The following is a 27,986-nucleotide window of genomic DNA, read 5'->3' as shown; positions in this document are numbered from 1 at the left end:
CATACATAGACACACTTGTTTATATGGGTATTTTTAATTTAGAGCTACAAAGTAGGATACTTGTATAGAAATGATATGACGTGATAGTTTTAAAATAAACACAATACCATGTAGGCCTACGAAATTGTAATGAAATAAATGTTTATTGCACATAATTTACAGAATACTGCTGCTAGTGTTACCAACAGAAACAAAAAATAATTAAGCTAACATAGTGATATCAGCACTTGTTCATTAAGTGTTAAGTGTAAACTATGAAGTGACCAGCTGGAAAACATGAACACGATATCTCAATGTAAGATGTTGCCATGCCAACTGAATAAGACCATTACTGTAACAGCTCTAGATAATCGTCAGAGGGCACGGTTTATCAAAATGCCAGTTGTTTTTCTTTTCACTCGAGTCTGAATCACTTTGACCGGAGAGTAGAAATTTGTTTTCACCAGTTTTCCCTCATCAATCAATAGGAATAAATCTGCGACTCTTGATAGATTTCAGCCAACCCAAAATGAATCCTTTCTAGAACATAAAGTACATTGACCTTTGACACCAAACACCTCTACGAACAACTTAGGAAATATAGAGCAAATGATAACAAGCGTCCAGACTCTTCCTGCACCAAATATGTTTTGTCATCTCGAGATCGAGTCTTTAAACAAAAAGAGGCAAATTATGACATTAATCTAAATCTGTGAACAATCTCTAATTTCACTTCAAAATAAAGATATGAGAGAGAGTTTGCGAAAATAATCATAGTAGTTCAGAAAATATTTGCATTAACAGACAGAAGCGCTTTGCTGGTATACATGATTTTTACATGCACCAATCAAATAACAAAAATTGTAAAATTACCATGGCAATTTAGATACAGGGACGGCAATACACACACACATTAACACTTGCGTAAATTCACTACTCTCCATAACATTTCAATGTATAACTGAAGGTATGGTCAAATAACAGGATGAGATGAAAATTATGTTATGGTATGGAGAAATTGAACTCGGAGTATACAGTAACATATCGTATTTGTCGTCAAAGCATTTTTAACATGCTATGACGTGAAAGCACGCGGAGGCTAAAATCTCAGACCAATACATGTACGTACGCAACGGTTTCTTTTGGATTGACAGTTGCCTCGCCAGAAGTTGGAATTTGCGTTAGAAAATATTGAACGACAGCACGTCGTTTACACCAATGCGGCAATGCTTACTCAACTGCCTCAAGATCATAATATGTGCGTGAGACTATGGTGTATTTCGTTCAGTTCTATGGTAACACTGGTCTGAATTCACACGATATCTCCCTTTAGCATTTACATGCTGAGTAGATTTTGCACGTTAGTTCAAAAATGGGAAAGGAAGGATATATCCAAGATATGAAATATGTTCACAATTAGCCTAACATTTATTGAACCACATCTTCGAAATGCATGCAAATGTTATGGAGAATTAATATGCATAATGAAGAAATAATATGCATAATGGAGAATTAATATGCATAATGGAGAATTAATATGCATAAAACGAAATTTAAATAACTGCATATCTTGCTACACGCTGCTCTACCTGACTCGTGAGAATTGATTGCCATGTAAGCTTTTATTCGAGGTATAAATGACCAAAAATTAATGTTTAATGATATACGAGGGTTTTTTTTGAAAGTGTCCTAATGCAACATGAACATTGTGAAATAGCTAGCATGGTTAAGGCTGAAAAATCAAATCTTATAATCTCATAAGCATCTCTGTCAAGCTTAAAATTACTATACAAATCTTCCAAGTTAGTTGTTATGAGACGAACACACACAGTACAACCCTTGTGCGAAATAAATTACAATATACATGATTAAGACACTAGTAAACGCATTTCATGCATAGTTCTATGTCGAGAAAATTACACTTTTACGCATTTGCTCTTCTCAAAGTTTCCAATTGGCAGTTTAAACACAATTTCAAAATTTCGAAAAACTCTAACGTTATTTCAGCACTTGATACTTGCTAGATACCTACATTCACTCTAAATTGCGAAAAAGCTACAAACCTATTTACACTTTATCTTTAACTAAAGTTTCCATGTTCGTATCAGGGTGTTAGACTCAACTTAATTTGCCTATTACAATGATAATTCTCCTATAGTATGGATCTAATTCATAGGTTGCGTGACCGCCATTTTGTTTGTGACGTCACAAAAAGGTTTACAACTACTTCCTGTCCACCCTGTTCCTGCTCTAGTGGCTTGTGTACTCTTCTTTCTTAAATTTCACCATTAGAATCATTGGCTAAAATCATCTTAGCATATAATGCTTTGTTTTAAAAACTCTAAGGCATCAATCTTATGCAATTTTTGACATCCATCTGTAATTAAAATCACGTCAAACATTCTTGACACGAATTACGTTAGGAAACCGCAATGAATTATTTTTTCTTGGATTGAAATGGCACCAATAAACTGAAGGTAGCTTAGCTAGGAATCAACTGAAATTTTCCCCCCAAAAATATTTTAGTGTGTTGATGTAATATTATTCTACTTAACGGGGGCTTCTTTTGTGATTAACGCTTGTCACGTGCTACTCACGTGATAACCATGTTGAAATTGTATGCGGTATTAAAGAAAAAACGACTATACCAGAGTAACAGGGCCGAATCTACTCATTGCCAAGTGAGACAATCACTGCCTCAAGAAGTGGGATAAAAATTTCAAAAATTAAAATGAAATTACTAACTTTAGAATAAAGTACCTATTCTGATCCCAAATGACTGTGAGAGGAAGGCTGTCGTATATCTCAACAAATTACAAACATTAGTTCATTTGCTATCGGTTCAGTAATTGGCAGCTTTAGGCTTTAAGGGGCAGTTTATTTTTATTTTGTTCATCCCTATAACATTTCGATTAGTTTTACCATATGAATGAACTTACGATTTTGGAGACTCTGAGGTGGGTGAATACTAAACTCTAAATTGTAGGAAAATTTCTATAATACTTTATGAGGGCACAACTTGGTATCAATTACAAATCGTCACTCGTGTAACCAGGCCAACGGCATGTGCCTATTTCAGAGCTCTTGGAACACAGAGACTTGTAGAATATCTTAATCTATGGCTTGCCCTTGACGTATTTCAGGACTAAACTTTTCATGTAATAAACTAAATGTACCTTCTCCTTTACTTCAAGACTAGGTTTTTATTTTCAAGGTCGCAAAGTTGATTGCCATTTCTTCAGTTACTGGTGTTACAAGATTCAATACCAAACTATGAAGAGGAAAGTGGTGGAGTACCTTCAATTGTAATGACCATTCTCCTCCCCCCAACCTTGATTTTACGTTGGATTTTAATTTTGAATTCTGAATTTTCTAAATACCATCCTGGATGAATGACCAAATCTCCCAGAATGCCAAAGTAACACAGAAAGGATTAAGACAGTCTACAAGCCCCTGTGGCAAGGGGATTAGGGCAAGAATCTAAAGGGTATAACTTTCATAGGGCAGTTTTACATCTTAGTGTCATCGCCATGACCCAGTGATTGAGGTTATGTATCAAACTGTCCTGTGGACCGAGTCAATATGGCGTCCACTGAGACAATATCGCGTCCACACGTTGACGTCACGTTGGGGGATCATCTACACTGTTGTCTGAATTGACCCAGTCTGTGATGGTCTGGATTTGTTGAGGAACTCTGCAATAAGTTCATACCCAGCATCACGTGCAAGTTCAGCTGCTACAGCTCCTTCCTGCAAAGGAGAACAATACACGTATATTATACCATGACTGTATACATCCACGATCATACCAATAGTGAGCAGACTGTGCGTAAGGGAAACCTCACACATGCATTGGACTGAATCACCGAAACATGTTTTGCTTCGGTTGAACAATGTGAAGAAAATGGTCGGAGTTTAAAGAATCATATGGGGAACGAAACCCTCGAGCTCGTCTACAAACGTCATGGTAAATCTTATTACGTCATGATACCATGGATAAATACTTCAATACCATTTACAGTCAGTTTCAGATGCTTTGTGAAAATCAAGTGACATTGACAACATATTTGTAAATACCTTGTTCTTAAGTGTTGAACTCACGCCAGCTCCTATCAAGGCTTTGACCACATTTCCATGACCAAATAAGGCTGCTGCGTGCAAGGCACTTTCCCCATTCTGTAAAAGTTTATCGAAAGAAAAACACTTATTAGTTATAGTGAGAATTAATGATGTACACATGCATGTATGAGTTTTCTCTCAATTCAAATTTCACAAGCTCAACACCATGGAACACAAGAAAAAGGCTTAATGGGTATAATTTTATATTCAACGTTATACTTACCTCTAGAACATTGACTGATGCGCCACGTCTTAGTAGCTCATTAACAACATCAAGATGTCCCTTATGAGCTGCCTTAAATAATGGCGTAGCACCGTCCTAAATCAAGGTATGTAAACAAAGAATTGGGTGAATAAACGTTTAAAATCCCCCATGGCCACTGCATCTATCTCTCACTTACTCCCTCTTTCTCTTTAATTCTCCTTACTCCTGCCCTCTGGCTTGCCGTAACTCCCTTGCACATACACAAATTCACCTTGCTCTGTGTCGTTCACTCTCACCTTCCACAGTGTGCCCCACCCTCCCCTCCCTACCTCTCTCTTTTTCTCCATCTGTCTCTGTCTGTCTGTCTGTCTGTCTGTCTGTCTCTGTCTCTCTGTCTGTCTGTCTGTCTGTCTGTCTGTCTGTCTGTCTCTCTCTCTCTGTCTCTCTCTCTCTCTCTCTCTCTCTCTCTCTCTCTCTCTCTCATCATGCGTGAGGGATTGATTCATACCTCTCTCGCGGCATCCACCTCAGCACCTGCGTCCAGGAGGGCTAGTACTATTGGCGTGTGACCCATCTGTGACGCTATCCACAATGGACTTGCCTTATCCTAAAACATGACAAGACAGGCAGCAGTGTTAGACCATATTATTATCCTAAAAGTGCAAATCCCTCGTCAGTTAATCCCCCCCCCATCATCATTTCCACCTTAAGAAGACCATCTAGTTACAGCCCCCTCCCCACCTATGCCGTATGCTAGCAGATCAACCATCATCAGTTTAGAGTGAATAGCATCGAAATAAAGTGCGCCACCAGCGATGACTGTTTCTTACTGATAACAACATTCGTTTAGAGCCTTCACTTACTTAACATTTGTGTTTAGGGCTTATGAAAAAAATATGAAAGGCCAGATGGAGATAGTACAACATACAAATTACAGATCTCTCAACATACAAGCTATACGAACTGACTAGCTTTTGAATCTGAATTTGAATTTGAATTTGAATTTGAATTTGAATCTAAATACCTTTCTCTGCTGGTTGACTTTGGCTCCCTTTGATAAAAGATACTTCAACATTCTGACATGACCATTCTGTGCTGCGATGAATAATGGTGTTGCGCCATCCTGAAAACACAAACGACCTATGACATCAGTCTTTTACGCCATGAGGGACGAGTTTTATCATTCGAAGTTATATAACGTTTGGTTGTTCTCTAGTTGTTTATCAATGTACAATAAAAGTAATATCAAAGCTTCCAATCATTCTTTCAAAATGCATTTTTACGAAACTTTGCCAATACATTCAAGAATACAGGAAAATATGTATGATATGTAATTTGCGAATATCACTGTTGAAACACCTTAAGTAACCCTATATATGGATTCAAAATGAAGACAGTCATCGTACTATGCTCATTCGATAAATATTTCTATGAAAATACATTCCTCCGTCAGTTCGTTAGACTTAAAATAGCGCCACCTACGTTCATTTGAATGTGAATATCTGCTCCTTTCGATACCAGTTCTTCTACGATATCAATGTGGTTGCATTGACAAGCTACGAACAAGGGCGTTCCTCCATCCTGTGAACGTAACAAACAATAGAATAAACACATTTAACAAGTTGATGATGTTTAGGTATTTGTTTCAAATCGTGAAGTCAACAACAAATTGCAATGCGGCTTGGATCATATATTAAATCCAGGTGGCAATTAAACAACCATTTGTTATCAATGTTAGAACAGAATTTCGCTGTATCAGCACATAACTTACATTGCTAGGTTGATCAACAGTCGCCCCTCTGGTCAAAAGCTCTGCCACAATATCAAGAAATCCACCTTGGGCTGCAAAGAACAGTGCACACGTCCCTGTCTGCAAATACATAACACGGATAGAATCGAATGTTATAATTACACTCCTAAGTATATTTTCAATGCGTGTTAATCTCCAGTGTACACATATAATTATGCAAATATGGTTCACTATATTCTTTTTAAGATACATACAAAGACCATATGGTGTACAGCTTACTATGTTTCCTCCGAGTTTATCGTGTGGAATCAAATACATGTGTCATATTAAAAATAAAGCCGGGCTAGCTGTAACTGGGGTATAATTTTTTTCAATCAGATAATCAACAATATATTGACCCAAATTTATTAAAATGCCAATAATTAGACACTTCATTTGTTAATTAGGGATCGAGTGTGTCCATAGGTAGTACAGCAACAGATGGAAATCGTGATCACATTTGGGGCAGTGTTTTTCGGATGCGAACCCAAAAATAAATTCATTGAGATTGATTTAGTACCATATACAGCTGCAAAAATAAGTTTGCCCCACACATGATTCAATATACTGTTCAGGGTGTATGATAAGTTATTATATCTAATAGAAAAATTACAGCAACCGTTTGGGTTGCAGGTAGTGCAGCTTTCAACACAACACAACACAACACAACACAACACAACACAACACAACACAACACACAAATGAAATGTCATAGGCAGGTCATTGCATTTATATGTCCTTGAACTTGAGGCGTAGAGACTCTACTTCTGAAACTAAAGTATCTACTTTCACGAGCTATTTAATGTTATATTTGTCATCAGATATTGGTATACTTTCGCCATTCACTCATCGCAATTATTTTCGAGTCGATCATGCACATGAACATGCAGGCATCGTGATCTACTTGACTAATCTATTTTAAACGACCCGTACTGATGACCATATTGAACTGTACTTGTAACTTGAAGTGAGTGTGTCAAACTCGACAGGTTTCATCAACACCATCAGCTCGCTACTAATAGTACTATCATAAACAAGCCACGACTATTTATAGAACCGTTCATACAGTTTACTTGCGTTACAATTTCCAGGCCTCCGGCCCATTTGCTGGTCATGACTATTGATTACAAAATATGCAAAAGTTCAAATTAAATATCCTACAAGAAGGGTCAATGAACAAGGACTCTTGAACAAGGCTATTGTGTAACTCGTATGTATTAACAATTAAATTTATACAATTTAATACCCTGCTTTTTCAATTGGCCATATGGATGATGAATGGCTATTTATTTTGGATATTTATTTCATACAACAACTTGACTTTTTCTACTTGAAAAACAATGTGAAATAACATATACTAAGTCCATGTTTGTAACTGTAACTGTAACTGTAACTGTAACTGTAACTGGGTTGTCCGTGGCTGAGTGGTTAAACCACTTGCCTCTTACCACCCCTGCGGTCGGGGTTTGAATCCATTCAGGGTTTGATTAAATTTACCATGCTGTAAGTAATATAAGCTGATTTAGTGTTGTTCAGTTTGACTCTACCGTATAACGCAGGTTTCCGGTTTCCTCCTACACTAGCACTGAATCAAAGGAGCCTATAAATGGGACTAGCTCCCTCTGGTTTTCCAGATAAATAAATGAATTCAATAACTTGCTAAATATTTTTTTAATGTGTAAAATGTTTGTTATTGTACAATAAATGTTTGTTATTGTACAATAACAAACATTTTACACATTTTGCAATTTATTGAGTTACAAACAAGGGCTTAGTATATGTTAACTTATGTTAGATTGTTTTTAAAGTAGAAATTTAAATCATAAACAAGTTGTTTTATCGATTAAAATTCCAAAATAAATACCAATTCTAACCCATAGGGCCAATATGGGGTTGAATTTCATTCTCGGTAATTGGAGCGAATACTTTGTAGGCAGAACGATTTGGTATCGAAGGATCAAAATGTGGACAAAGCAAACTAGAAGACAGAAAATATACGTAAATTGTGTGTTATCAAATGTCAGGTATAGACTGTAGATATACTTTGTGCAGTTCAAGTCTAATCAATCGTCTCTTTTGGAGTGGACTTGCACGAGACGCCGTATCTCAAAGTGTCAAGTGTCTTTCGCAATAAAAATGTCAAAAGTTATCATTAATTCTGTGAATGTGAAACTTAAAACTCGAGTTCGAATTCTAATCTGAAATGATACTTGTGACATCTGGCAAATATATCAAAATTCTCAAAGTATGCAATGTCAATTCCAATGGCGAACCGGGTGCAAGTCGACATCCAACGATGTACCAATGTGATGAAATATTCAATCTATCTATCTAGTCCTTGAAGACATTGCTTCACAGCTGGTATCCAATAACAACATCATGTAACCAGATGTAGAATCAGTGACATTCCATTGGAGGATGGCCGCAAGGCAGATGCACCCAAAGTTTAAACAAATATCTTATCCCGGATCAGTATCAAACATGAACGAAACATATCATACATTCATTTGTGAGAGGAGGACCGGTTCTCTAGTATGAATCATAATACCAAATCTTGTGTCAATTAAAGTTTCAATGTTCGCTCTCAGTAGTATGAAAGTCCATGTATGTGGTGAAATTTGCGCCAATAGTTTACATACCGTAGATAACATCCGGGTACCTCACATGAAATATGGTACAATCCTATAGTACATAAACACTTTATTTTTAAAGTAGTTGCAGTCATACTACAGAGCAAAACAAAGACATTTCTTGGCACAAAATTATGGTAATAATGATATAATCTATACTACAGACCATGTCCTTAGTGTATAAGTGACTGTGGCCATATAGATCAGTAACAGGACAATCAAATCTAAGCCTAAGGTGCACAAAAGTCATACATAAGCTGTACAGTTATGGCAACATTGGAAAGTTTTGATAAGTTAACACTATGGCTGACATTATATTACTCGATAATTTGAATAACGACTGATTAGATATCATCCTCACCTGCCGCCTTGCATTGGGGTCTGCACCCTGGTCTAAAAGTTCTTTGACACATAAAAGATGGTTGTTCGCTGCAGCAAGAATTAAAGGGGTTGTACCTTCCTGCAAGAAATAAATGAAAAGAATCTGTGAGTAACCATGTCGACTGACCTACAATATGACAGGCTTACAAAAAAACTATACATTTTGTTCGCTTTGAAGTTAATGATCATGCCAATTATTTAACTAAACCTCACAATTTAATTGCATAAGCTATGGACCAGGGTCTCTGAAGCACAATTTGCTAGGTCTTCGTGAAAGAAGGAAATAATGTTCAACACAGGATTGCCTTCAAATATGCAGACTATTTATATGTATCAGTCATTAGGGTTTATTTTGTAGTCTTTCAAATCCTTTGATATCATAAAACCAAGTTTTGAAATTTGGAATGTATTATACCGTTGGCACATAATCCCTATCTGTAGTAGGAAATAAAACCAGATGTTGAAATATTAATATACTCGAAGCTACAGAATTGAGTCTTGGGCTTTGTGAAGCGTCATCATGTCGGTCTCTGCAAACCACGTGTCAATAGAGATGATGTCATCAGCCAGGGTACAGGTTGTTACCACAGCCACTGACACTAATCCGAGAATCAAACACAGACGACCATATAGCACTTGACTTTATCGATTCCCAAGGCCAAAATGGATAAACGGTAGCCTCGTAAAACTTTAATATGTTTTGATATCTCTCTACTATCTCCCTACTTTAGATAAGATATAAGGAGTATCTTTGACGTGGTGCCCCTTTTGAAACAGCGATGCTGTGTTGTTGGTTTATTGCAGCTGTTTGCAGTATCATTTGAACATTGCCGTAAAAAAACGTACCTCTTTGCGGCAAATGGTACAGCACGCGTTTTCGCTACACAAGCAGGAAATAATATACTCTGGCTTGTGAGAATATTACATTTGTAATGGTTGCTGCCAATGTTACCGCTTTCCGGCAATGTCTCTTTCTATTTATCATGGACAAACCTTAACGATTTTCTTTCATGATGTTCTATTATAAATATTTCTGATCAGCTTTCATAACTATATAATTGTTCCTGTTCTGACATCGCCATAGAATATTAAAGTCGTATTACCAGGCATTTTGGCGCTAACAAATTCCTTGTTTGTTTGCTACTTGTTTGCTTGTTGGACTGACTGACAGGTTGACTGAATGACTGACTGGCCGACTGACAACGACCGACAGACAGACCGCCGGCCCGCCCGTCGGCCGATAGGACGGACAACCAGACACCCAGACAGACAGACAGACAGACAGACAGACAGACAGACAGACAGACAGACAGACAGACAGACAGACAGACAGACAGATTAAATAATCAATGTCTTCTTTACATTCATAAGTCGGAACCGTACCCATATCCATTCATATGTTCAAAACATTTATATTCCGTGTGTCTCTGGCATTATTTAAATGATAGTTACGTAACAGCAATTACTATACCTTTAAATACAGGCACAGATTTTTAATTCAATTTTAATTATAATCAAATTCAGTTGTTATTCAAATCTACTGTAACATATGACACCATAGCTTCCGGATTTCTACATTCAATTCATATTTGCTTCACATTCACCACAAAGCAACTGAACAGATGATGACTATACTGGATATCAAAGTAGTTCAACATATCGGATATGCCAGAAGAAATGGATAAATGAAACAGTATGACAGCTGGATAAATATGAGCAAAAAACACGTCGACATTTTCATTTAAGCGAAATTCTTTTTATTGATTACAGTTTATGTTGCTCAATAAATAAATAAAGTGTAAATTGTGTAACATAGTTTTAGCTGAGCGAAGTTTGACCCACATTTTCCAACTGCCAAAAAATAAAGAATGTGATGATGAGTTGCCATTCAAATAATTCTTAGATAGATGGATGGATAGATGGAGATGTTTTTTTTCAGAATCTTCTCTAAATTTAAACTGTTGTCATAATCTAGAAATATGATGCCATTTTGAACTTGGTTATGTTAAAATTACCATACCGTCCATATTTATCTAAAATCAAAACACTTAATGATAATATTTATACTCGTTTCTATGCAATTTAGCAAAGTTTACATTCACTAGTTTTCTTCAAGCTAACTTTGGTGCTTTTCCTCAAAACATCTAAAACCGAATAATTTGGAGTAGGCAAGTATGTGACAATATCTATGTCGTCTCGCTGTTTATATAATGACTGACGGATGTCTCTCACATATCTATCAGAGGTGGGTATAATGTACCAGTACAAGCAAGGTTATGTATTACATTACATTTCTTTCTTATCTTTGTCTGAAAAAAATCTCTCCGAAAATGATATAGATAACATTTCAATGATCTGGGTCTGCGATAGTATCAAGTTGTGTTGGATATGACGTGATCAGGGTATAGGATGAGCCTGCCATAATTTAATTGACAAGCGATGATATAAATTCCACTAAATCAGACACATTCCCTTCTAGGTAATGATTTAGTTTTTATAATAGTTGGTAATAGTAGGAGGGGTAAACAAGGTCAATCAATTTATGACCTGAGGACGGAAGAATTAAACCATAAACATTGTTTGCATAGATAGACGATTGGTGTCATCTTTGTTTACAAATGGATGTGATGACGACTGAAGGTACGTACATATGCATTGTATATTAATATGTTATCTGTTGATGGGATGTCAATATGACTGATATAATTAATAATACATTCAATTATAATTAATCACTGTTTATGACGTCAATTTCCGATGTATCATTGTTTAATTAATCACGTACACTAATTACAACTTGCATTTTTAATTAATTGATTGACACCCTTTCACCGTGAACGTGTTGGTTATACTGAGATGGAGATTGTGTCCCATGAAGTTCACATCATGGTCAATGGTGGCTTGATGACGTAACCATATGGAGGTAGAATAGCAGACCTTTCTACCTCCATGATGTAATACCTAGCTTAGAACCTTCCCTGGTAGCTCTTGACAATATGTGGGTAGGCTTAAGACAAGTCAAGATTAACCAGAGAAGGTTAAAAGCTAACTATAACCGTATTAATACGTAAACCTCTTATTTACATCCGACTATTTGATCTGTGAAGGTCACAACACCTGCGTACTCTGTTCAGGGTAGCACCGCATTTGTTTTGGATTTTCCAGGTATGAAATTGCGTATTCAATATGGCTTTACCTAATACTATATATTCATAAAATACCCGTCATTGTTACCCTAACATTGTCACAATTAGTCTTCGACAAACAAGTACTATGATCTTACATACATAGAATGACCTCTGACCTATTACATATATAGCAAATGCTTTAATAAAAAAGGCTAAAAAGATATAGACATCACAAAAAGTATTTTGAAAAATATCCTTAACTGATCCTCCTGTATATGACACCTCATATTAAATGTAGACTCTGTCTGTTTTATGATACAATCACTCAAGATTTGATTAATGAGTAAATACACCTTATACTAATCTTATGTTATAAGCATGATAATTAAATTCAGTTTCGTGAGTTGTGTAAAATAATTGAAAACATGTTAACTATGCACTCCTAGTCGCCTCCACGAGATATATAGATAAGGTTGTGAAATTCTAGCCTCGAAAAAAATATGATGTATTATCATTCAGGTTGTATGCAAACACACGTACAGTGACCATAGCTTAATCATGTCTGGTTTGTCAGACTTCAATAATATAATTGCCAGATCAGTGATGATGCTGATCCTCAAATATTACAGAGCAGTGCCTGAAAGTTGTGTTACTTTTTTGTCTTAACCTAGAATAAGACTCTTCTGTTAAAACATGGTGAACCAAACATTTATTTTATCATTTCGAAAGAATCGGGAACAAACTTTCATATGACAAAGTTTAGGGAGAAATGAAGCACATTGATTTACAGGGAAATTGGTCGCCAAGGCGCCCACTGCCTTAATGCGTGTTTATAACTTTAGAATTTATATTTTGATTAACTTTAAGAAACCCCCTTTTCTTTATTGTGATAGAGGATGAGTATCTCTGAGTAAAATTGAACTACATTGTGCTTAGGTCTAGGGTATGACCACTTATATATGTGTGTGTGACATACAGTATCATTATGTATGACGTCACAGATTATGACTATTCTCAAGGGAAAGGTGTCCGAATGTATATAAGGAAAACTATCCATATTTGCGTTTACTAGGTGGATAGGGTGTGAATATCTATGCGCGTGACATACCATATACGTACGTGACGTCACAAATGATGTTGTGTTTCTCTAGGGACAGATGATCGAAAGCGTAAAAGGTGATGTCTTCTGAACCTCCGCGAGCACACTAACATGACTGGCATTTTTTTTGACTGATGGTTTTCAGTAGCAATTAATTATCAAACGGGCAAATAGATACATGTATGTATCAAAACTTAATGCATTATCAGTTACGTGTATAAATAAATTATGAATAGAACAAATGAACTGGGTTACTGAATAAACAAATAGTTGATAAAACGATAAAATATAATTCGGTTAATAGTCGAACTGTTGAATTAATAAAACTCTGGATGAGTAGGTGGTGAAGGAAAGCAATTAATTGTTTACATTTATATCGTTAATCTTTTGTCAGTATAATACTGACTTCTGGCTATGACATGATTTTTGGAACAAATATGAGAGACGGTATACATAAAAATAACTTCAAGTCTCAATATTTAGTTGAATGCTACCAAATATCTTCTTTACATTCATTTTTGTTTGACATATATGAATACAATATACCCACATATAATACGCTACTTCTGGAATACTATCAAGGTATCAAGGTAATAAATTCCCATTACAATTGCGCGTATATATATATATATATATATATATATATATATATATATATATATATATATATATATATATATATATATATATATATATATATATATATATATATATATATATATATATATAAACCAAAAATGTCTTTAGTATTAAGGGTTAACTACGTGTAAGTAAGATGCATTTGAACTATATATTTCAAAATTTATATTGGAAGAAATTGGTATCTTAGGGAGCCTTCAGCAATTACAAGGGGAAGGGTTTGAGGACGGGTCAATTTTTACAAATCAGTTCTCGGGGTAGGGCCATAATTTTGAAAATAGACACGATCACATGAACATAAGAAAGCTGTATGATAGGTATAGTTTGGTGGAAAGATGACCCGCAGTTATTGAACTTATTTTATTTTTATAATTCATATGGTGTTTCTTTCACGTAATATGATATCGCTATCATAATCATTTCGTCATAAAACATGCCCAATGTAGTGCTCAAAAATTAATGGTCTTTGACAAAAACATGTCCAATGTGGTGCTGTACAGTTAATGGCCTTTGACAAAAACATATTGGACTGTATCTATTTTAGAATATCTATTTTAAGTCAATGTTATGTATGGAATGTCTATCATCTTACGACAGTTTATGAGACGATTTTACTCTTGCTGTTTCAATTGTAGTTCTTACTGTTAACTATTGTTGTTGTTGTTGGTAGTAGTGGTGGTAGTGGTGGTGGTGATGGTGATGGTGGTAGTGGTGGTGATGGTGGTAGTGGTAGTGGTGGTGGTGGTGGTGGTGATGATGGTGGTAGTGGTGTTTGTGGTTGGTTTGGCGTTGTTGTTGATAGTGGTGGTGGTGGTGGTGGTGGTGGTGTTGGTGGTGATGGTGGTGGTAGTGATGTTGGTGTCGTTGGTAGTGGTGCTGGTAGTGGTGTGGTGTTTTTGTTGTTCTTGTTGGTTATGGTGGTGGGGTTGATGTTGGCGGTGGTGTTGCAGTTGTTCTTGTTGGTGTCGCTGTTAACGTTGTTGTTGCTTCTGCTGTTATAGTTAATGATAATGATGATGATGATGATGTTGTTGTTGTTGTTGTTGTTGTTGTTGTTGTTGGTGGTGGTGGTGGTGGTGGTGGTGGTGGTGGTGGTGTTGCTGTTAACGTTGTTGTTGCTTCTGCTGGTATAGTTAATGATAATGATGATGATCAATGAATTAAACGATAAGGCGAATGCTATACAGTTGGTAATCATCGCAGAACCTCGAGAACTTTTGGCAATGATACACCAAGCTCCCTCAACGTACTCAAGATGCCAGAACACGACGAAAATTACAGTGACTCCTGTGACAATGAGTTTCGTGCGAAACGTTATTTCAATTACAGTAACTCGATCGGTACAACTTTCTATTTACGACATATGTATTCATCATTCATTCAATCATATATCTTTCAACTATGCATGAATAATTACATATGACTTCTGAGAACTGTCTTGAGGATTAAGCATGCTCGATGAAGGATGAAGCAAACGATTTTCAGTAAGTATACATCTAACAAGGAAAAAACATCAAGTTAATCACCGTGTCATTCTAAATTGGGTTTTAGTAATCATAATACATATTATGAATAATATATGTGACACTTAAAATGTAAGATAGCATCTCACAATTCATTTTCTTATATTGTCTCTGGAGAAAATTGGAATTCAACAAGCGTGGCTGTGGTCTTATTAATACTATGATTAACGGTATTAACTACTCCATATTTTCCATAGCATATTTGTTTTTCTGGAAAAAGGTGATCAAAATTCTAGAACGTTTCCGTTTTCCTACATTGTATCACAATCAATTACTAAATAGTCGACATCATGCTATCTTTATTTGTGTTAATGTTTCTTTTGTTTTCGTGACATCTTACATCATGTTCGCTTGTTTTTATTGTTATACCTGACAAGATACCGACTGACCATTAATGACAGATGGTCATTCACGTTTCCCCTTGAGGGAAACATTAACAAAGATCAAATATCAGAAACTATCCGCCACACAGCGAGTGGTATGTCAACTCATCGGAAAATATTCATGGACACTCGACCACAAGAGTAGTGTCTTTACAGTTGAAAGGATTCAATCAAAGCTGGCGACAACCAACCGGGCAATCTGCAAATTGGGACACGATATTTCCCATACTAGTATCTTCAGTTAGTTTGGAGATTATTATAACTACTAGGAACGGTGTACATGTATGAAACTCCAATGATAATAAACTACCTCTCTTTCTTTCGTTTCCTTGTATCTTTCTTTGTGTGTCCGCCTGTTTATATAATATTTGCAGCAATGTGTGCATTCATGCATATGTATGTATGTATGTATGTATGTATGTATGTATGTATGTATGTATGTGCGTTTAACACACTTGTAGTACGGACGGACGGGTGGATGGATGGATGTAAGAATGAGTGGGTGGGTGAGTGGGCATGTGGACATGTTGGTAGGTTGATTTAGCGAGAGTGTTGCTACACCTCCTCGTATTCTTTATTCAATTAATTAACATGTACCTACCCTATGGCCAAACATATCAGGTAAATTATATTACCGATCATGTACTTTTTAAGGTACAGTTAATTAATTTATATGTTTAGTTTTGTACTGAGTAGGAATTACACATCCTATGACTGTTTGATTATTTCAATACACTTAAATTGCATTCTAATAATGCCCAAACCTCTTCAGCTCGGTGTCTATTAATAGTATACCTTACTCTTATAAACTGCTGCAAATTGGCTTCGTTTGTAAATCTTTAGAATGATTGTGATTTAATGAATTCATTTGTTATTCTTCAGTCTGTGACACAGTGTCTGTTTATTTACGAGGTAAGCATAAATAACAATGTCATTTGTCGGATCTACACGTGTAAAATAGTCATGAATGCATGTACGTTGCTGACATTTCGGACAAAGTTTACAGTGATGCGTCTTCAACTCTAACTTTGAATAATTTCGACGGGGGGGGGGGGGGGGTGGTAGCCCAACTTGTGTAAGGGTGGAAAGAAATCACGTGTTCTCACAATAAAGAGCTATTCCGAGCAGGAGTGCTTGTTATTAGAAAGAGTGTTTGTTAGTAGAAATAACACTTGTTAGTTGAAAGCTGGTTTTCGTCTTTCGATTCTACTACTTATTCATATTTCGTTATGGTTCACATATATGTACATTAGGAAAATAATAGCACTTAGTGACCTAGAAGTGACGTCACTTAGTGACCTACAAATGACGTCATAATGTCATTAAATTGTTCTACAGGGGTGTACCGATATCGATACATTGTAACTGGTGCATATCCTAATATTTTCAATCGCCATTTTCCCCCTCTGATATTTCTTTTCAAAGCGAGGATATGGTTGACCTTTAACCTCCAGGTGTTGATGACGTGGTCAACGTACAGAATCACGCCATAAATTGGATGTATTCTGATAATGTATCTAATAAGCTTATAATACAACAATTTCATCTTTAGCCCTGTGATATTTACTTTCAGAGCATCTTCATATGCGCATGGTTGACATGGCAACCCCACGTAATGATGATGGAGTCAACAAGAACCATACTCTTTTTAATCTCCATGATGTATTCTAATCATTCATCTACTTACGCCATTTCCGGGGTGATTCATGCACATGTCAGAATCAGACCCCATCATATTTTTTGTCGAGATTGTCAGGTCAAAGGTCACAGATGATGAGATAGAGAGAGAGAGACAGTATGTTTTTAATTTTCAGGCGGACATTGTGTTCGTACATATATCAACACACACGAGACACACAGCGTGGAGTCAAGCGATTGAAATCGTAAGAAGTAATCCCATTCAAGTCGTCCTGATCCCAACATTTCCTAATCTGTCCTACCTCATCAGTATGCACAATACGTACATACATGACATTACATACTCGTGACAAGAATGCGATCGAGTAATTATACACTACCTCGGAGTCACATTTCTTACTCTAGATTCCCATTATAACCTATCTAAATATTCGGTACTATATTTCATAATATCGATTACAACTCAGTCTGCATCCATTATGAGGTATGCATTGCACTGGAGCAAACAAATGAGTAACATGTTTGTTCTAAATGTTGCAAGTGATAGATGGACTCCCGGGACAGCTAAGCAATTAGCTGTTAAAAACATTTGAAATAATATGGAGGAATCAGCAGAGTATAGCCCACACGGGTTCAGAGTACATCGTTGGACGATGATAAGGGATGATAACAAAATTAAATATTTATTCTAACAGTTCAAATTATCTTTTTTTTAATCATTTGTGTGTATGTCACTGTATAACAAATTTCTCTTATTCGGGCCTCGGGATGATAACGTTTCATGATTATCAGGCAGACTACGTACTAATGGGTCCCCAAATGTTGATGTAAATATCAGATGCCAGCATATAGTAACTGACAGGTGATTTTTCTTCGACTTTTCAATACCATCTGAGATATACATATGTATGTGAAATATGGCAGATATACGTGGATGTCACATATATACGTCAGATATACGTGGACGTATGTCAAATATATACGTCAGATATACGTGAACGTCAAATATACGAATGTCAGATATATGTGAACGTCAGATGTACGAATGTCAGATATATATGTGGGAACGTCAGATGTCATATATACATACATCAGCTATATACGTCAACGTCAAAGATACGTACATCAGATATACGTGAAAGTCAAATATATATACGTTACATACATGTGGGGGCGTCATGCAGACATACGCGAGATACGTACGTCAGATACATATGAGGAACGTCAAATATACGTACGTTATATGCGCGAACGTCAGATATGTATACGTCGGATATACGTGAACCCATTAGATACATGTACCGCAGATATACAAATGTATACATGAACATGGATATACGTACGTCAGATATGCGTGAACGTCATATATATATATATGTAAACAACACGAATATATTCTTCTCAACTTCCTTGTAAATAATATCTACAATTTTTACTAATGATTGTAATCATTTCAATCAAGATTAGATGTAAGAAAAACAAAGACAAAAACAAAAACAAAATGCAGCAAAAACAAATTGTGTTCAATTTACTTTGTATGGCAATATCTTATATGCATAGAACAAATTTATGACATGATCTCCCTATACTATACAAGTGACCTTACAATCACGAACTCTTAATACACTCCAGGCTATGCAAAATTAAAAATGATATTCATCTTTCTACAGTCAAGGCAGTCTTTCTACTGTGAGTCTAATCCCGCCTTGGGCATAGTTATGTGAGACAGTGTCTATGCTATCCCTTTAAGATACTATTACACTCAATGGATTCACAATATTTGGATCAAAATAAATGAGTTTTACATCTGCTATTTCACTGGCTCTACATTGGCAATTAAGGACATAGTCCATGAGCTAGACCCTGGGTTTCAGTTAATTGGTGCCAAAATGAGGTACCAAATGAAACAACACTTTTCTAAAACTATTTTTTTCTGTGGATTTCAAAAATGCTTGGTGGACATCTGTATTTTGGTAGCTTTCTAGTAGTAATCTTCATCCAAACTTACAAAATACAATAATGAAAAAAAAATCATTAATCCTGATGATGATTAGGGGATGACAATGCACATTTGAAACTGTTTATATAATGCAACATCTAAAAAATATTGAAATAATTTTATAAAATTAAATTATGACGGGATAATATTGTTTGATATCTTTAAATCCCATAATTTGCATTAATTACCTCATTTGCATACGTTTATCCAATATTGATGCTGATGAAATTTAGTTGACTTTTCATGTTGAAATACAATGTATCGAGACAATATGTAATCATGCAGTGTGTATCTCGGACAAAGAGGTGTGAGAGTGTATGTACGTTTTCCTGAGTAAACTTTTCACCTAAAATTATCGTTCCATTAAGCGAGTCTTTAAACACTTACACGGTAATTTCATTTCCTAGTTTCGAGGACAAGAAGAGGTATTGCTTTTTCATGTTATCCATGACAGTTAATTTTACACTGTATATTTTACTGTAGTTCACAGCCAACTTAATCTAACCTACGTGTAGTCAGACAGTGTGTGATGTCTCGAAATGCAATATATTTTTTGGAGAATGTCGCCTGAGATCCGGCGCCGAGTTTAATGAGATAAAGTTAGACTTGAGGAGTAAACAGACTTATGCAATGATTTGAAGACACACTCTTTACAAAGTAGGGTTATTGGATCTAGACATGTAAATATACACTAGCCTCTCACATATCGTTGAGTGATCACAATTCTGTCACCATATGTACAATATCAGGTAAAGTTTCCCTAGGGGTAGTTTACGAAACATGTTGAATTTATAATAAAGCACTGCACTGTTGCGCTGCAGCGTCTCCATAGGAGTGCTATTACGGAGTATATGTACATTTTTCGGAGGAATAGTTTCACCCCAAATGAACTTTCCATTAAGCAAGTCTTTGAATACTAACAAATGATTATTCTGTCATGACCCCAGCCTACTTTAATATAAAGTCGCTTCAACGAAAGTACACTTAATCATTTCGTGTTGTCTACCTTAAATATCAGAGGTTGTCTGTCCTAGCCTTGATTTCTTTTTTTTTTCTTAAATTAGTTTCCTGTATAGAGTTCAACCAAACCGTCGACAATTTCGGTATCTGACAAAATGCGAAACTTGTGATGAGAGAAGCTTCAATGATTATACAGATAGGTTATGTTTCAGTTGCGATATAACCATGATTACAAACCTCAATTTTCAGAAAATACTGCAGGTCAATCCAACGAATATTGATACGTTATAAAGCATAGACAATGGTTAAACTCTTTGACTTTGGAGTTCGATTGATGGCGTCAATTATATATAATGTAAATCGTCTTAAACCAATTGTAATTAATGAAGCATGCATACTAATTAGCCTTTATAAGCTACTGTATTGAACCGTTGTGACTTCGACAAACCTCTCACCGATTGTTTTGACAGATTTGTGAATCGTTCGATGACGTCATGTTAACATTATTTTTATATTATTTCTTTCAATTTATAATAACATTAATTATCATGACTATCTTAGCATTGTTTCGCTTTTAAAATTATTCATTTGACTTATTTGAATTTCAAAATTATTTCAAACATTATTTCAGTATTATTTCAACATAATGTCAATACTACATATTATTTCAACATTTCAATATTATTTCAACGTTATAACAACACTTTCAATATTTCAATATATATTATTTCAACATTTCAACATTATACCATCACGATTGCAACATTATTTCAATATTATTTAAATATAGTTACGCATTCAACTTGAAGCAGACAATTGGATTCAGCAAATTGAACATCATAAGACAAAAATAACGGTGAGTAAGTTTGTAATAATTAAATCGAATGATCAAAACTATTAAAGTTATGGACTGTGTATCGCTCGTAATAAACTGACATATGATCTAGCAATATGTGATGGTCATGTATATACAATATAATAACATATAAACACGTCATCAGTAACAAAGTTATTCTTAGTGCAGTGTAGAGAGATAGACGTCTTTCTTTTCAAGGACAATTTTATAATGGCAGACCCATACATTTAAAAATAAAGGCACAGGAATTTTAATTCATCAGGAATTTCCTTTTATATTCAAGACAATATAATGAAGATCGACGAGGTGTCTCGTTTTAGTACCAGACATTATCCACTCCTGTTTATGTGTTGTGCTGAACCGAACAGACTAATTTCCTATACCTAAAGTTTCAAAGGTTACCGCCTACACTTTACGGATACTGTACGTTTCTAAATTAGCGGCGACTGGTGTTTTTTGAAGGAAATACCCATGATGTCATCACAATGCCATGTCAGGTTTCAAAACAACATGGCAACGCGTAGGAGCCCTACATCGGAAACTTAATAACACTCTTTGTCTGATAATACCCATTGTATAAATTTGAAATATGTCGGTGCGTAGTTCGCTTGAGGATATTACTTTAGGGTGGAGTCACACAGGGAAGGACAAATCCTATGGTTCCTTATTGTTCATTTACTTGATTACGAATTCCGTACGTTTTGAAGTAATCTTGAAAATATGCAATTAAGGTGAGACACACTCGGTACTTTCATCGTATGAGTAAGCCCAATTGTTTGAATTCAATGCACAAGTCTGCATATCATGATGTGACCAAATCACTCTTTCATTCACCCAGTCACGATATTGATGTATAATGCTGTTTTCGAAATACTATATGACATTTTTTTTAATGCAACAAAGAGGGTTTTCTGTTGTGTGGTTTATTGACTCGCGGTACACATAACCTGGGCTGCTAATTCAATATTCTGTTATTAAATCATCGCTGTGGAATGCATTGCAAAAAAAACCAGCCAGGGTTTGGTGAAAGTAAACTATACGTATCTAGGACTAAACCCGATATTATTGGTGATATCTGTCATAAACCGTAGGTGACCCACTTAAAGATCTATGGTCTAGGTCGTGCTATATACGTTGTTTCGATATGCAGTCTACATGCTGCGTTGTCGTCTACATTTTAGGCATGCACCAAACTATTAAACGCATCAAATATCGACTTCTACGTGGTTTGCAAAATAGTTGCCGCAATATCGGAATATGCCAACTAAGATAAATAAAATATGGTAACTACTGTGTGACAAATGAACGGGTAATCAGAATAAGGTCATTCCGGGTCAAACATGTCCAGTCATGTCACATTACACAATTGAAGTCAGTATGTTTTATTACTTTACCCTTGTATGTCATTGACCGAGCAAATTGTGTACAACTTGTTTCCATATATATATCTACCATTGACCATTACAGTGGCCATATGGATGAGGATTGGGTATTTATTTTGGATTTGTAATTTATAATGGCTTCCTACTTTGAAAAAACAATCATGTGAATCAACATAGATAAAGTCCTTGTTTGTAACTCAATACATTGCAAAAAGCTAAACAATGCTAAAAAGTTTGTAATTGTACGTACAATAGCAAACATTCAAGTTTTACACATTTCATTAATCTTAGTGTAAGGTGTTATGTAAGTATTTTCACTCGTGTAAAAAGCTTATAAATTCACTTTGTGCTACACTAATGGTTTCGGTTTTCAAGAGGACTTGCAAGTTTGGAATATTTCTAGTATACATAATTCACAAACCTTACGTGGTATGTGTGTTGGTTATACATGTATATGTCAGAAATTTGACTGCTGGCTAAAGCTGATAATAACAATATTACTGTATAGATTTACAAGACCAGAACGTTTTAAGTGTGCCAACAGATAAAGACACTGTGAATTTCAATTTCAGTAAAACAGATATATTTTTATTAACATCAATATCCTAGCAATGGTCGATTAGAGCTAATTAACCCAGACTAGACATGAAACAATTAAAAATTGTGCTTAGCACTCATTAATGAATTGCATGATATAACAATTAAGTAACTTATGAATTAATAAGTGAATACATAATTCCGTGAGAAAATTAAATTTCTCACGAATATGAACTAGATAATTAAAAATTAAAACGAAGAGAATTATATTGCAAGCAACCTGGGTATACCGTAAGTGTATGTTTAGAGTTCACTATGTACATCGAACACTTTTTACGTGGTCACGTAAAAGCCATCATTATGCAAATATATCCCCTTAAAAAATTAAAGCATTTTTCTTCTCTTTCGCTCTTCTTGATTTCTCGACACAAAAAAACCTGCATATTGTACATTGCTGCCAGGAATCTTGATGACTCATCGTGTCAAAAATCTCGAACTTTGACCAATTAAAGTCTAATTTGTAAACAAGTTAGAATTGATTTCCCCTGTATATGTCTACTGTAGAGTTGAATCACCACGTACCTAGACGACAGACAATAAGGGACTCCAGGGTGCATAGTCAGTTAATGATTCGCCATGAGTACGTAGTAAACTAAACCTGAACAGTATCCATAACAAAACTGGGCAACTTGCAAGCAAGAACATACGTGTAATGTCGATATTGTCCACATTGACCCCTGACCTAATAAAAGTAGGTTTGTAGAATGTACACTGCTACGAGTCCATCCAATGTATAATTATGCTATAAATCATGTATTTCATCACCTCGAACGAATGAAATATGGATAACAACACAAACTCTTTTGAAATGAATACCACACCCTCTCCGTAGAAATCAGTATCGCCATGATTAATGTGCATTGTAGAGAAGGTTATTAATCACTAAGGGTTAAGCTTATATCAACGTTCATATGATTGTCTTTTCATCCCAATTGTAATAACCAAATTATCGGGACGGGATGTAGTCTGCTACAATACTAAACCAAAATGTCTATCGGGTGTAGTCTGCTACGATACTAACCCAAATATCATATCGGTGTGTTGTCTGTTACAACACTAAACAAAAAATATCGTATCGGGATGTAGTCTGCTACAATACTAAACCAAAAATATCGTATCGGGTGTAGTCTTCTACAATATATACTAAACCAAACATATCCTATCGGGGTGTAGTCTGCTACAATACTAAACCAAAAATATCGTATCGAATTGTAGTCTGCTACAATTCCAAACCAAAAATATCGTATTAGGATGCAGTCTGCTACAATATTAAATCAACAATATCGCATCGGGATGTAGTCTGCTACGATACTAAACACATGCCATGTCAGAGTGTAGTCTGCTACAATACTAAACGAAAATATGTGTCAGGGCTGCAAGATGCAGTCTGTTGCCATCATATTTTAAACCAAAATACCGAGTCTGAATATAGTCTGCTGCAATTAAAACCAAAATGTCGTGTTGGATGTAGTCTACTACAATATAAACCAAAAATGTCGAGTCATAGTGTAGTCTATCACAAAAAACAAAAATATCGTGCCGCCAGAGTGTAGTCTGCAATTTAAAACCAAAAGTGTCGAGTCAGAATGTAGTCTGCTAAGTTCAATATTCCACACGTCGTGCCGGTTGTGATATAGACTGTAGTCTGCTAAAAATGATCAAAATGCTGTGTCGGGGTGAAGTGTGCTACAAGGCCATCAAGGTTATATCATGGAAATATCACCCGTCGGTTATACTTCCATGGTTATATCGAGGTTGTGATGATGTAATAGCGATGCATTATGAATATTAATACATAATATATACTGGTGAATAACATGATTGCCACAATAAATTACCAATATGAGTTATGACTCTCCGAGTACAATTCCAGACACGACCTTGTTCGACCTGCTGGCGTTTGATTTATTTTGGCCAAACAAAACATCACTGCAGCATTATTCCCGATCGAGTGTATTCGCCCACTATTCTCAGTGCAGTGATAACAACAGTCACGATATCTCACATTGTCTGAGGTACTGTACATGTGGATTTATGATTACACATCCGGGACACGTTCTTGTTTGGAAATCATTACCACGAAGCTATTACACTTAATTTTTAACACAAATGTTGTTTGAAAAATTAATCATTCAAGATTCCACATTTACTAAATTGTTATTTTTATTAATTGGTTCATCCCATTTGTGTTCTCAGTTGATGATGGATTGGCCATTACATTTTACATATCGTTAATATTATTGCTTTCAAAATATTCATCAAAAGAACACGTATCTATTTAATACGTGCTGGCGTTCCATTTGCCCCTTGGTCAATTTCACCACCATGTGGCACTACGTCATACACTCTAAATTGACTAAATTACGGTTTTATTCAAATTGGAAGAACAAACATCGTTCGTATGGTAATTTTGTGAGTCCTTCAACCGATGCCACTTCTATGCCTCCACTCAATTGCAACTTAATGAGGTATATGGTATTTTATTCGAATAAAACTGTGTGCCATACATGGTCTCAAATTCTTCAATCTGTCGGAACATTTTCTGGAGGTCTTACACGCCAAAAGTTACAGTTAGCAATATTTTTTGTCAGAAATATTTGCGTTTAGACAAGAAAAATTTTAATTTATTCTTTGTTATATATTCATACCAGAATATTTGTTGCACAGTCGGTTTTCTGTGAAATTTTAATGTTTTTTTTCGGTATTAAATGGGCAAAACTACTGTCGAACTGTCGTCTGCGTGGACAGTGAAATATATCAATAATTTACAGTGCTAGAATGTACAGACAGCTGATCAAGGTCGTATCACAAAGACTAAAATTAACCCCTGACCGACTGAAATAAATATGTGTGTGGGGCATTCAAATTAAATTTTAAACTGAAAATTCATCCGTCTGAATTTAACAATTGCCTTCGGATATGTGACAATCCATGTGTTCTACATCTACATCGGATGACAATAGGACGAAACTATTACATAATAGGGATGATCCCATACACAATTATGTCAAATTACTTTTCAATGTATAAGGAACATTTACGGTGATTAAAACACGCCTCGAAGGAGTTTACAATACAGTAAGCTTTTTTGTGAGTGTTTGTTTTTAAGTACATAACTTCCGCTGTAGAGAAAAGAAAAAAAAATCCCATTTTACATCTGACAGTTCCCTTCTGTTTGTAGGACCGCTTTCACTACCCCTTTCATTGTGACATGAACTTAGGGGTATTGTCAAAACACGTATTATTACCTAATTCACTTCAAAAGCTTGACAAGTATTCACTACATACTGAAATCAGGCGGAAGGGAGTTAGAGCCCACTTGTATTAATATCTGAATTACAAAGCCAGAACACAGCTAGCTGACGCTGTCAAATAGGGAAGATATGTTCGGTATGTGTACTGTGGTTGAATCCGGTCACCAAGCCTGACCCCTACGACCTCAATAAATTTGTAACCGAGAGCTCGAAATATACACTTGGGCTCGTATTGTCGTCTGCGTGTATATAGCCGTTCGATATTATGCAAAAACCTTGTCTGGGGTACTTATTTGGAATATCGACCTTCTTTTAGTAAAATACACTAACAGGTACCCTGGCATAAATTGCTGTGGTATATAGATTTGCACGTGTTACAAGATTCGCAGACTATTACTTGTTACCGTATATAGTATGTGTTCGAAGTACGACCTTTCATGTGTTTTGTCAGTCGCTATTTAAATAATCTCACCTTGTCTTTACAGTCTACATGGACACGTCCACCGTCCAACACTTTTTTCAGCTGTTCTAAATTTCCCTGTAGCGCGGCCAAATGTAATTGCTGGTCTGACGGGGTCTCTTTCTACAAAAAAAAATCATCGAAAACAGAAATTAATATTACAGACGGCGAAACAGCTTAATATCGCCAAACATATAGGAAGCCATGTTTAAACACATAGAGTATTCAGTGATAACATTACCTTGGCTGACATTGTCGTCAGTGCGACAGCAACAGCTTCCAGGTCGCCAGCACGATATACTGATCCGTTGACGAGCGTACAATATAGGATATTTTAACCCTTACAATGTTGAAAAGAGAGCAGTGTGTTGATAAAAATAGCCGGCCCCAGCATCTATAGTAAACTCCAGTACAGTACGCGGTGTATGATACATGTACAGCTCGCCGTGACAAAATAGGCGGTACGAATCAATAATAGAGAGACCGGGAGCCAATCACTAACATCAGTGGCTATACATTGCGCATGCGTTTGTGTATGTATCATCTGTGTGTGTGGTTTGACAGATTATATTTCGTGCCCACGAGCGTCTTTTTAAGTGAAATTACGTCAACAGACTTCAAGTGAAGAATTAGAACGTTGGTGTTCAAGTAATATTTTCTCCTCGATTCAGATTGTGTTTATTTAAGAATACAAGCCACATTTGGGAAGTTGCAGTTCTAACATACCAGTATTGTTGAATATAGCACACTTTATGTGATTATGACCTTGAGAGAGAGAGAGAGAGAGAGAGAGAGAGAGAGAGAGAGAGAGAGAGAGAGAGAGAGAGAGAGAGAGACAGAGAGACAGAGAGACAGAGAGACAGACAGAGAGACAGACAGACAGACAGACAGACAGACAGACATGCACGCATGTAGAGAGATAGATAGACAAACAAACAGACATACATGTAGGGGCAGACAGACGG

The 27,986-nt window shown here is 35.8% G+C and overlaps 1 protein-coding gene across 1 annotated transcript; it reads right to left on the bottom strand.

Annotated features, from left to right (window-relative positions):
- Nucleotides 1-133: 133 nt before the first annotated feature.
- On the bottom strand, nucleotides 134-27,465 carry LOC144445639 (uncharacterized). Its single transcript, XM_078135263.1, has 10 exons — nucleotides 27,263-27,465; nucleotides 27,034-27,144; nucleotides 9,084-9,182; nucleotides 6,075-6,173; nucleotides 5,786-5,884; nucleotides 5,328-5,426; nucleotides 4,812-4,910; nucleotides 4,322-4,417; nucleotides 4,057-4,155; nucleotides 134-3,729 (listed from the first exon to the last, which is right to left on the bottom strand). The coding sequence occupies exons 1-10, from the start codon at nucleotides 27,272-27,274 to the stop codon at nucleotides 3,619-3,621; spliced, it is 924 nt and encodes a 307-aa protein (XP_077991389.1). The 5' UTR covers nucleotides 27,275-27,465; the 3' UTR covers nucleotides 134-3,618.
- Between the last annotated feature and the right edge of the window lie 521 nt (nucleotides 27,466-27,986).

This window comes from Glandiceps talaboti, chromosome 14 (genome assembly GCF_964340395.1).
Source record: "Glandiceps talaboti chromosome 14, keGlaTala1.1, whole genome shotgun sequence".
Lineage (NCBI taxonomy): Eukaryota > Metazoa > Hemichordata > Enteropneusta > Spengelidae > Glandiceps > Glandiceps talaboti.
Note: the sequence above shows the minus strand (reverse complement) of the source record. Positions and strands in the feature narration are given on the sequence as shown.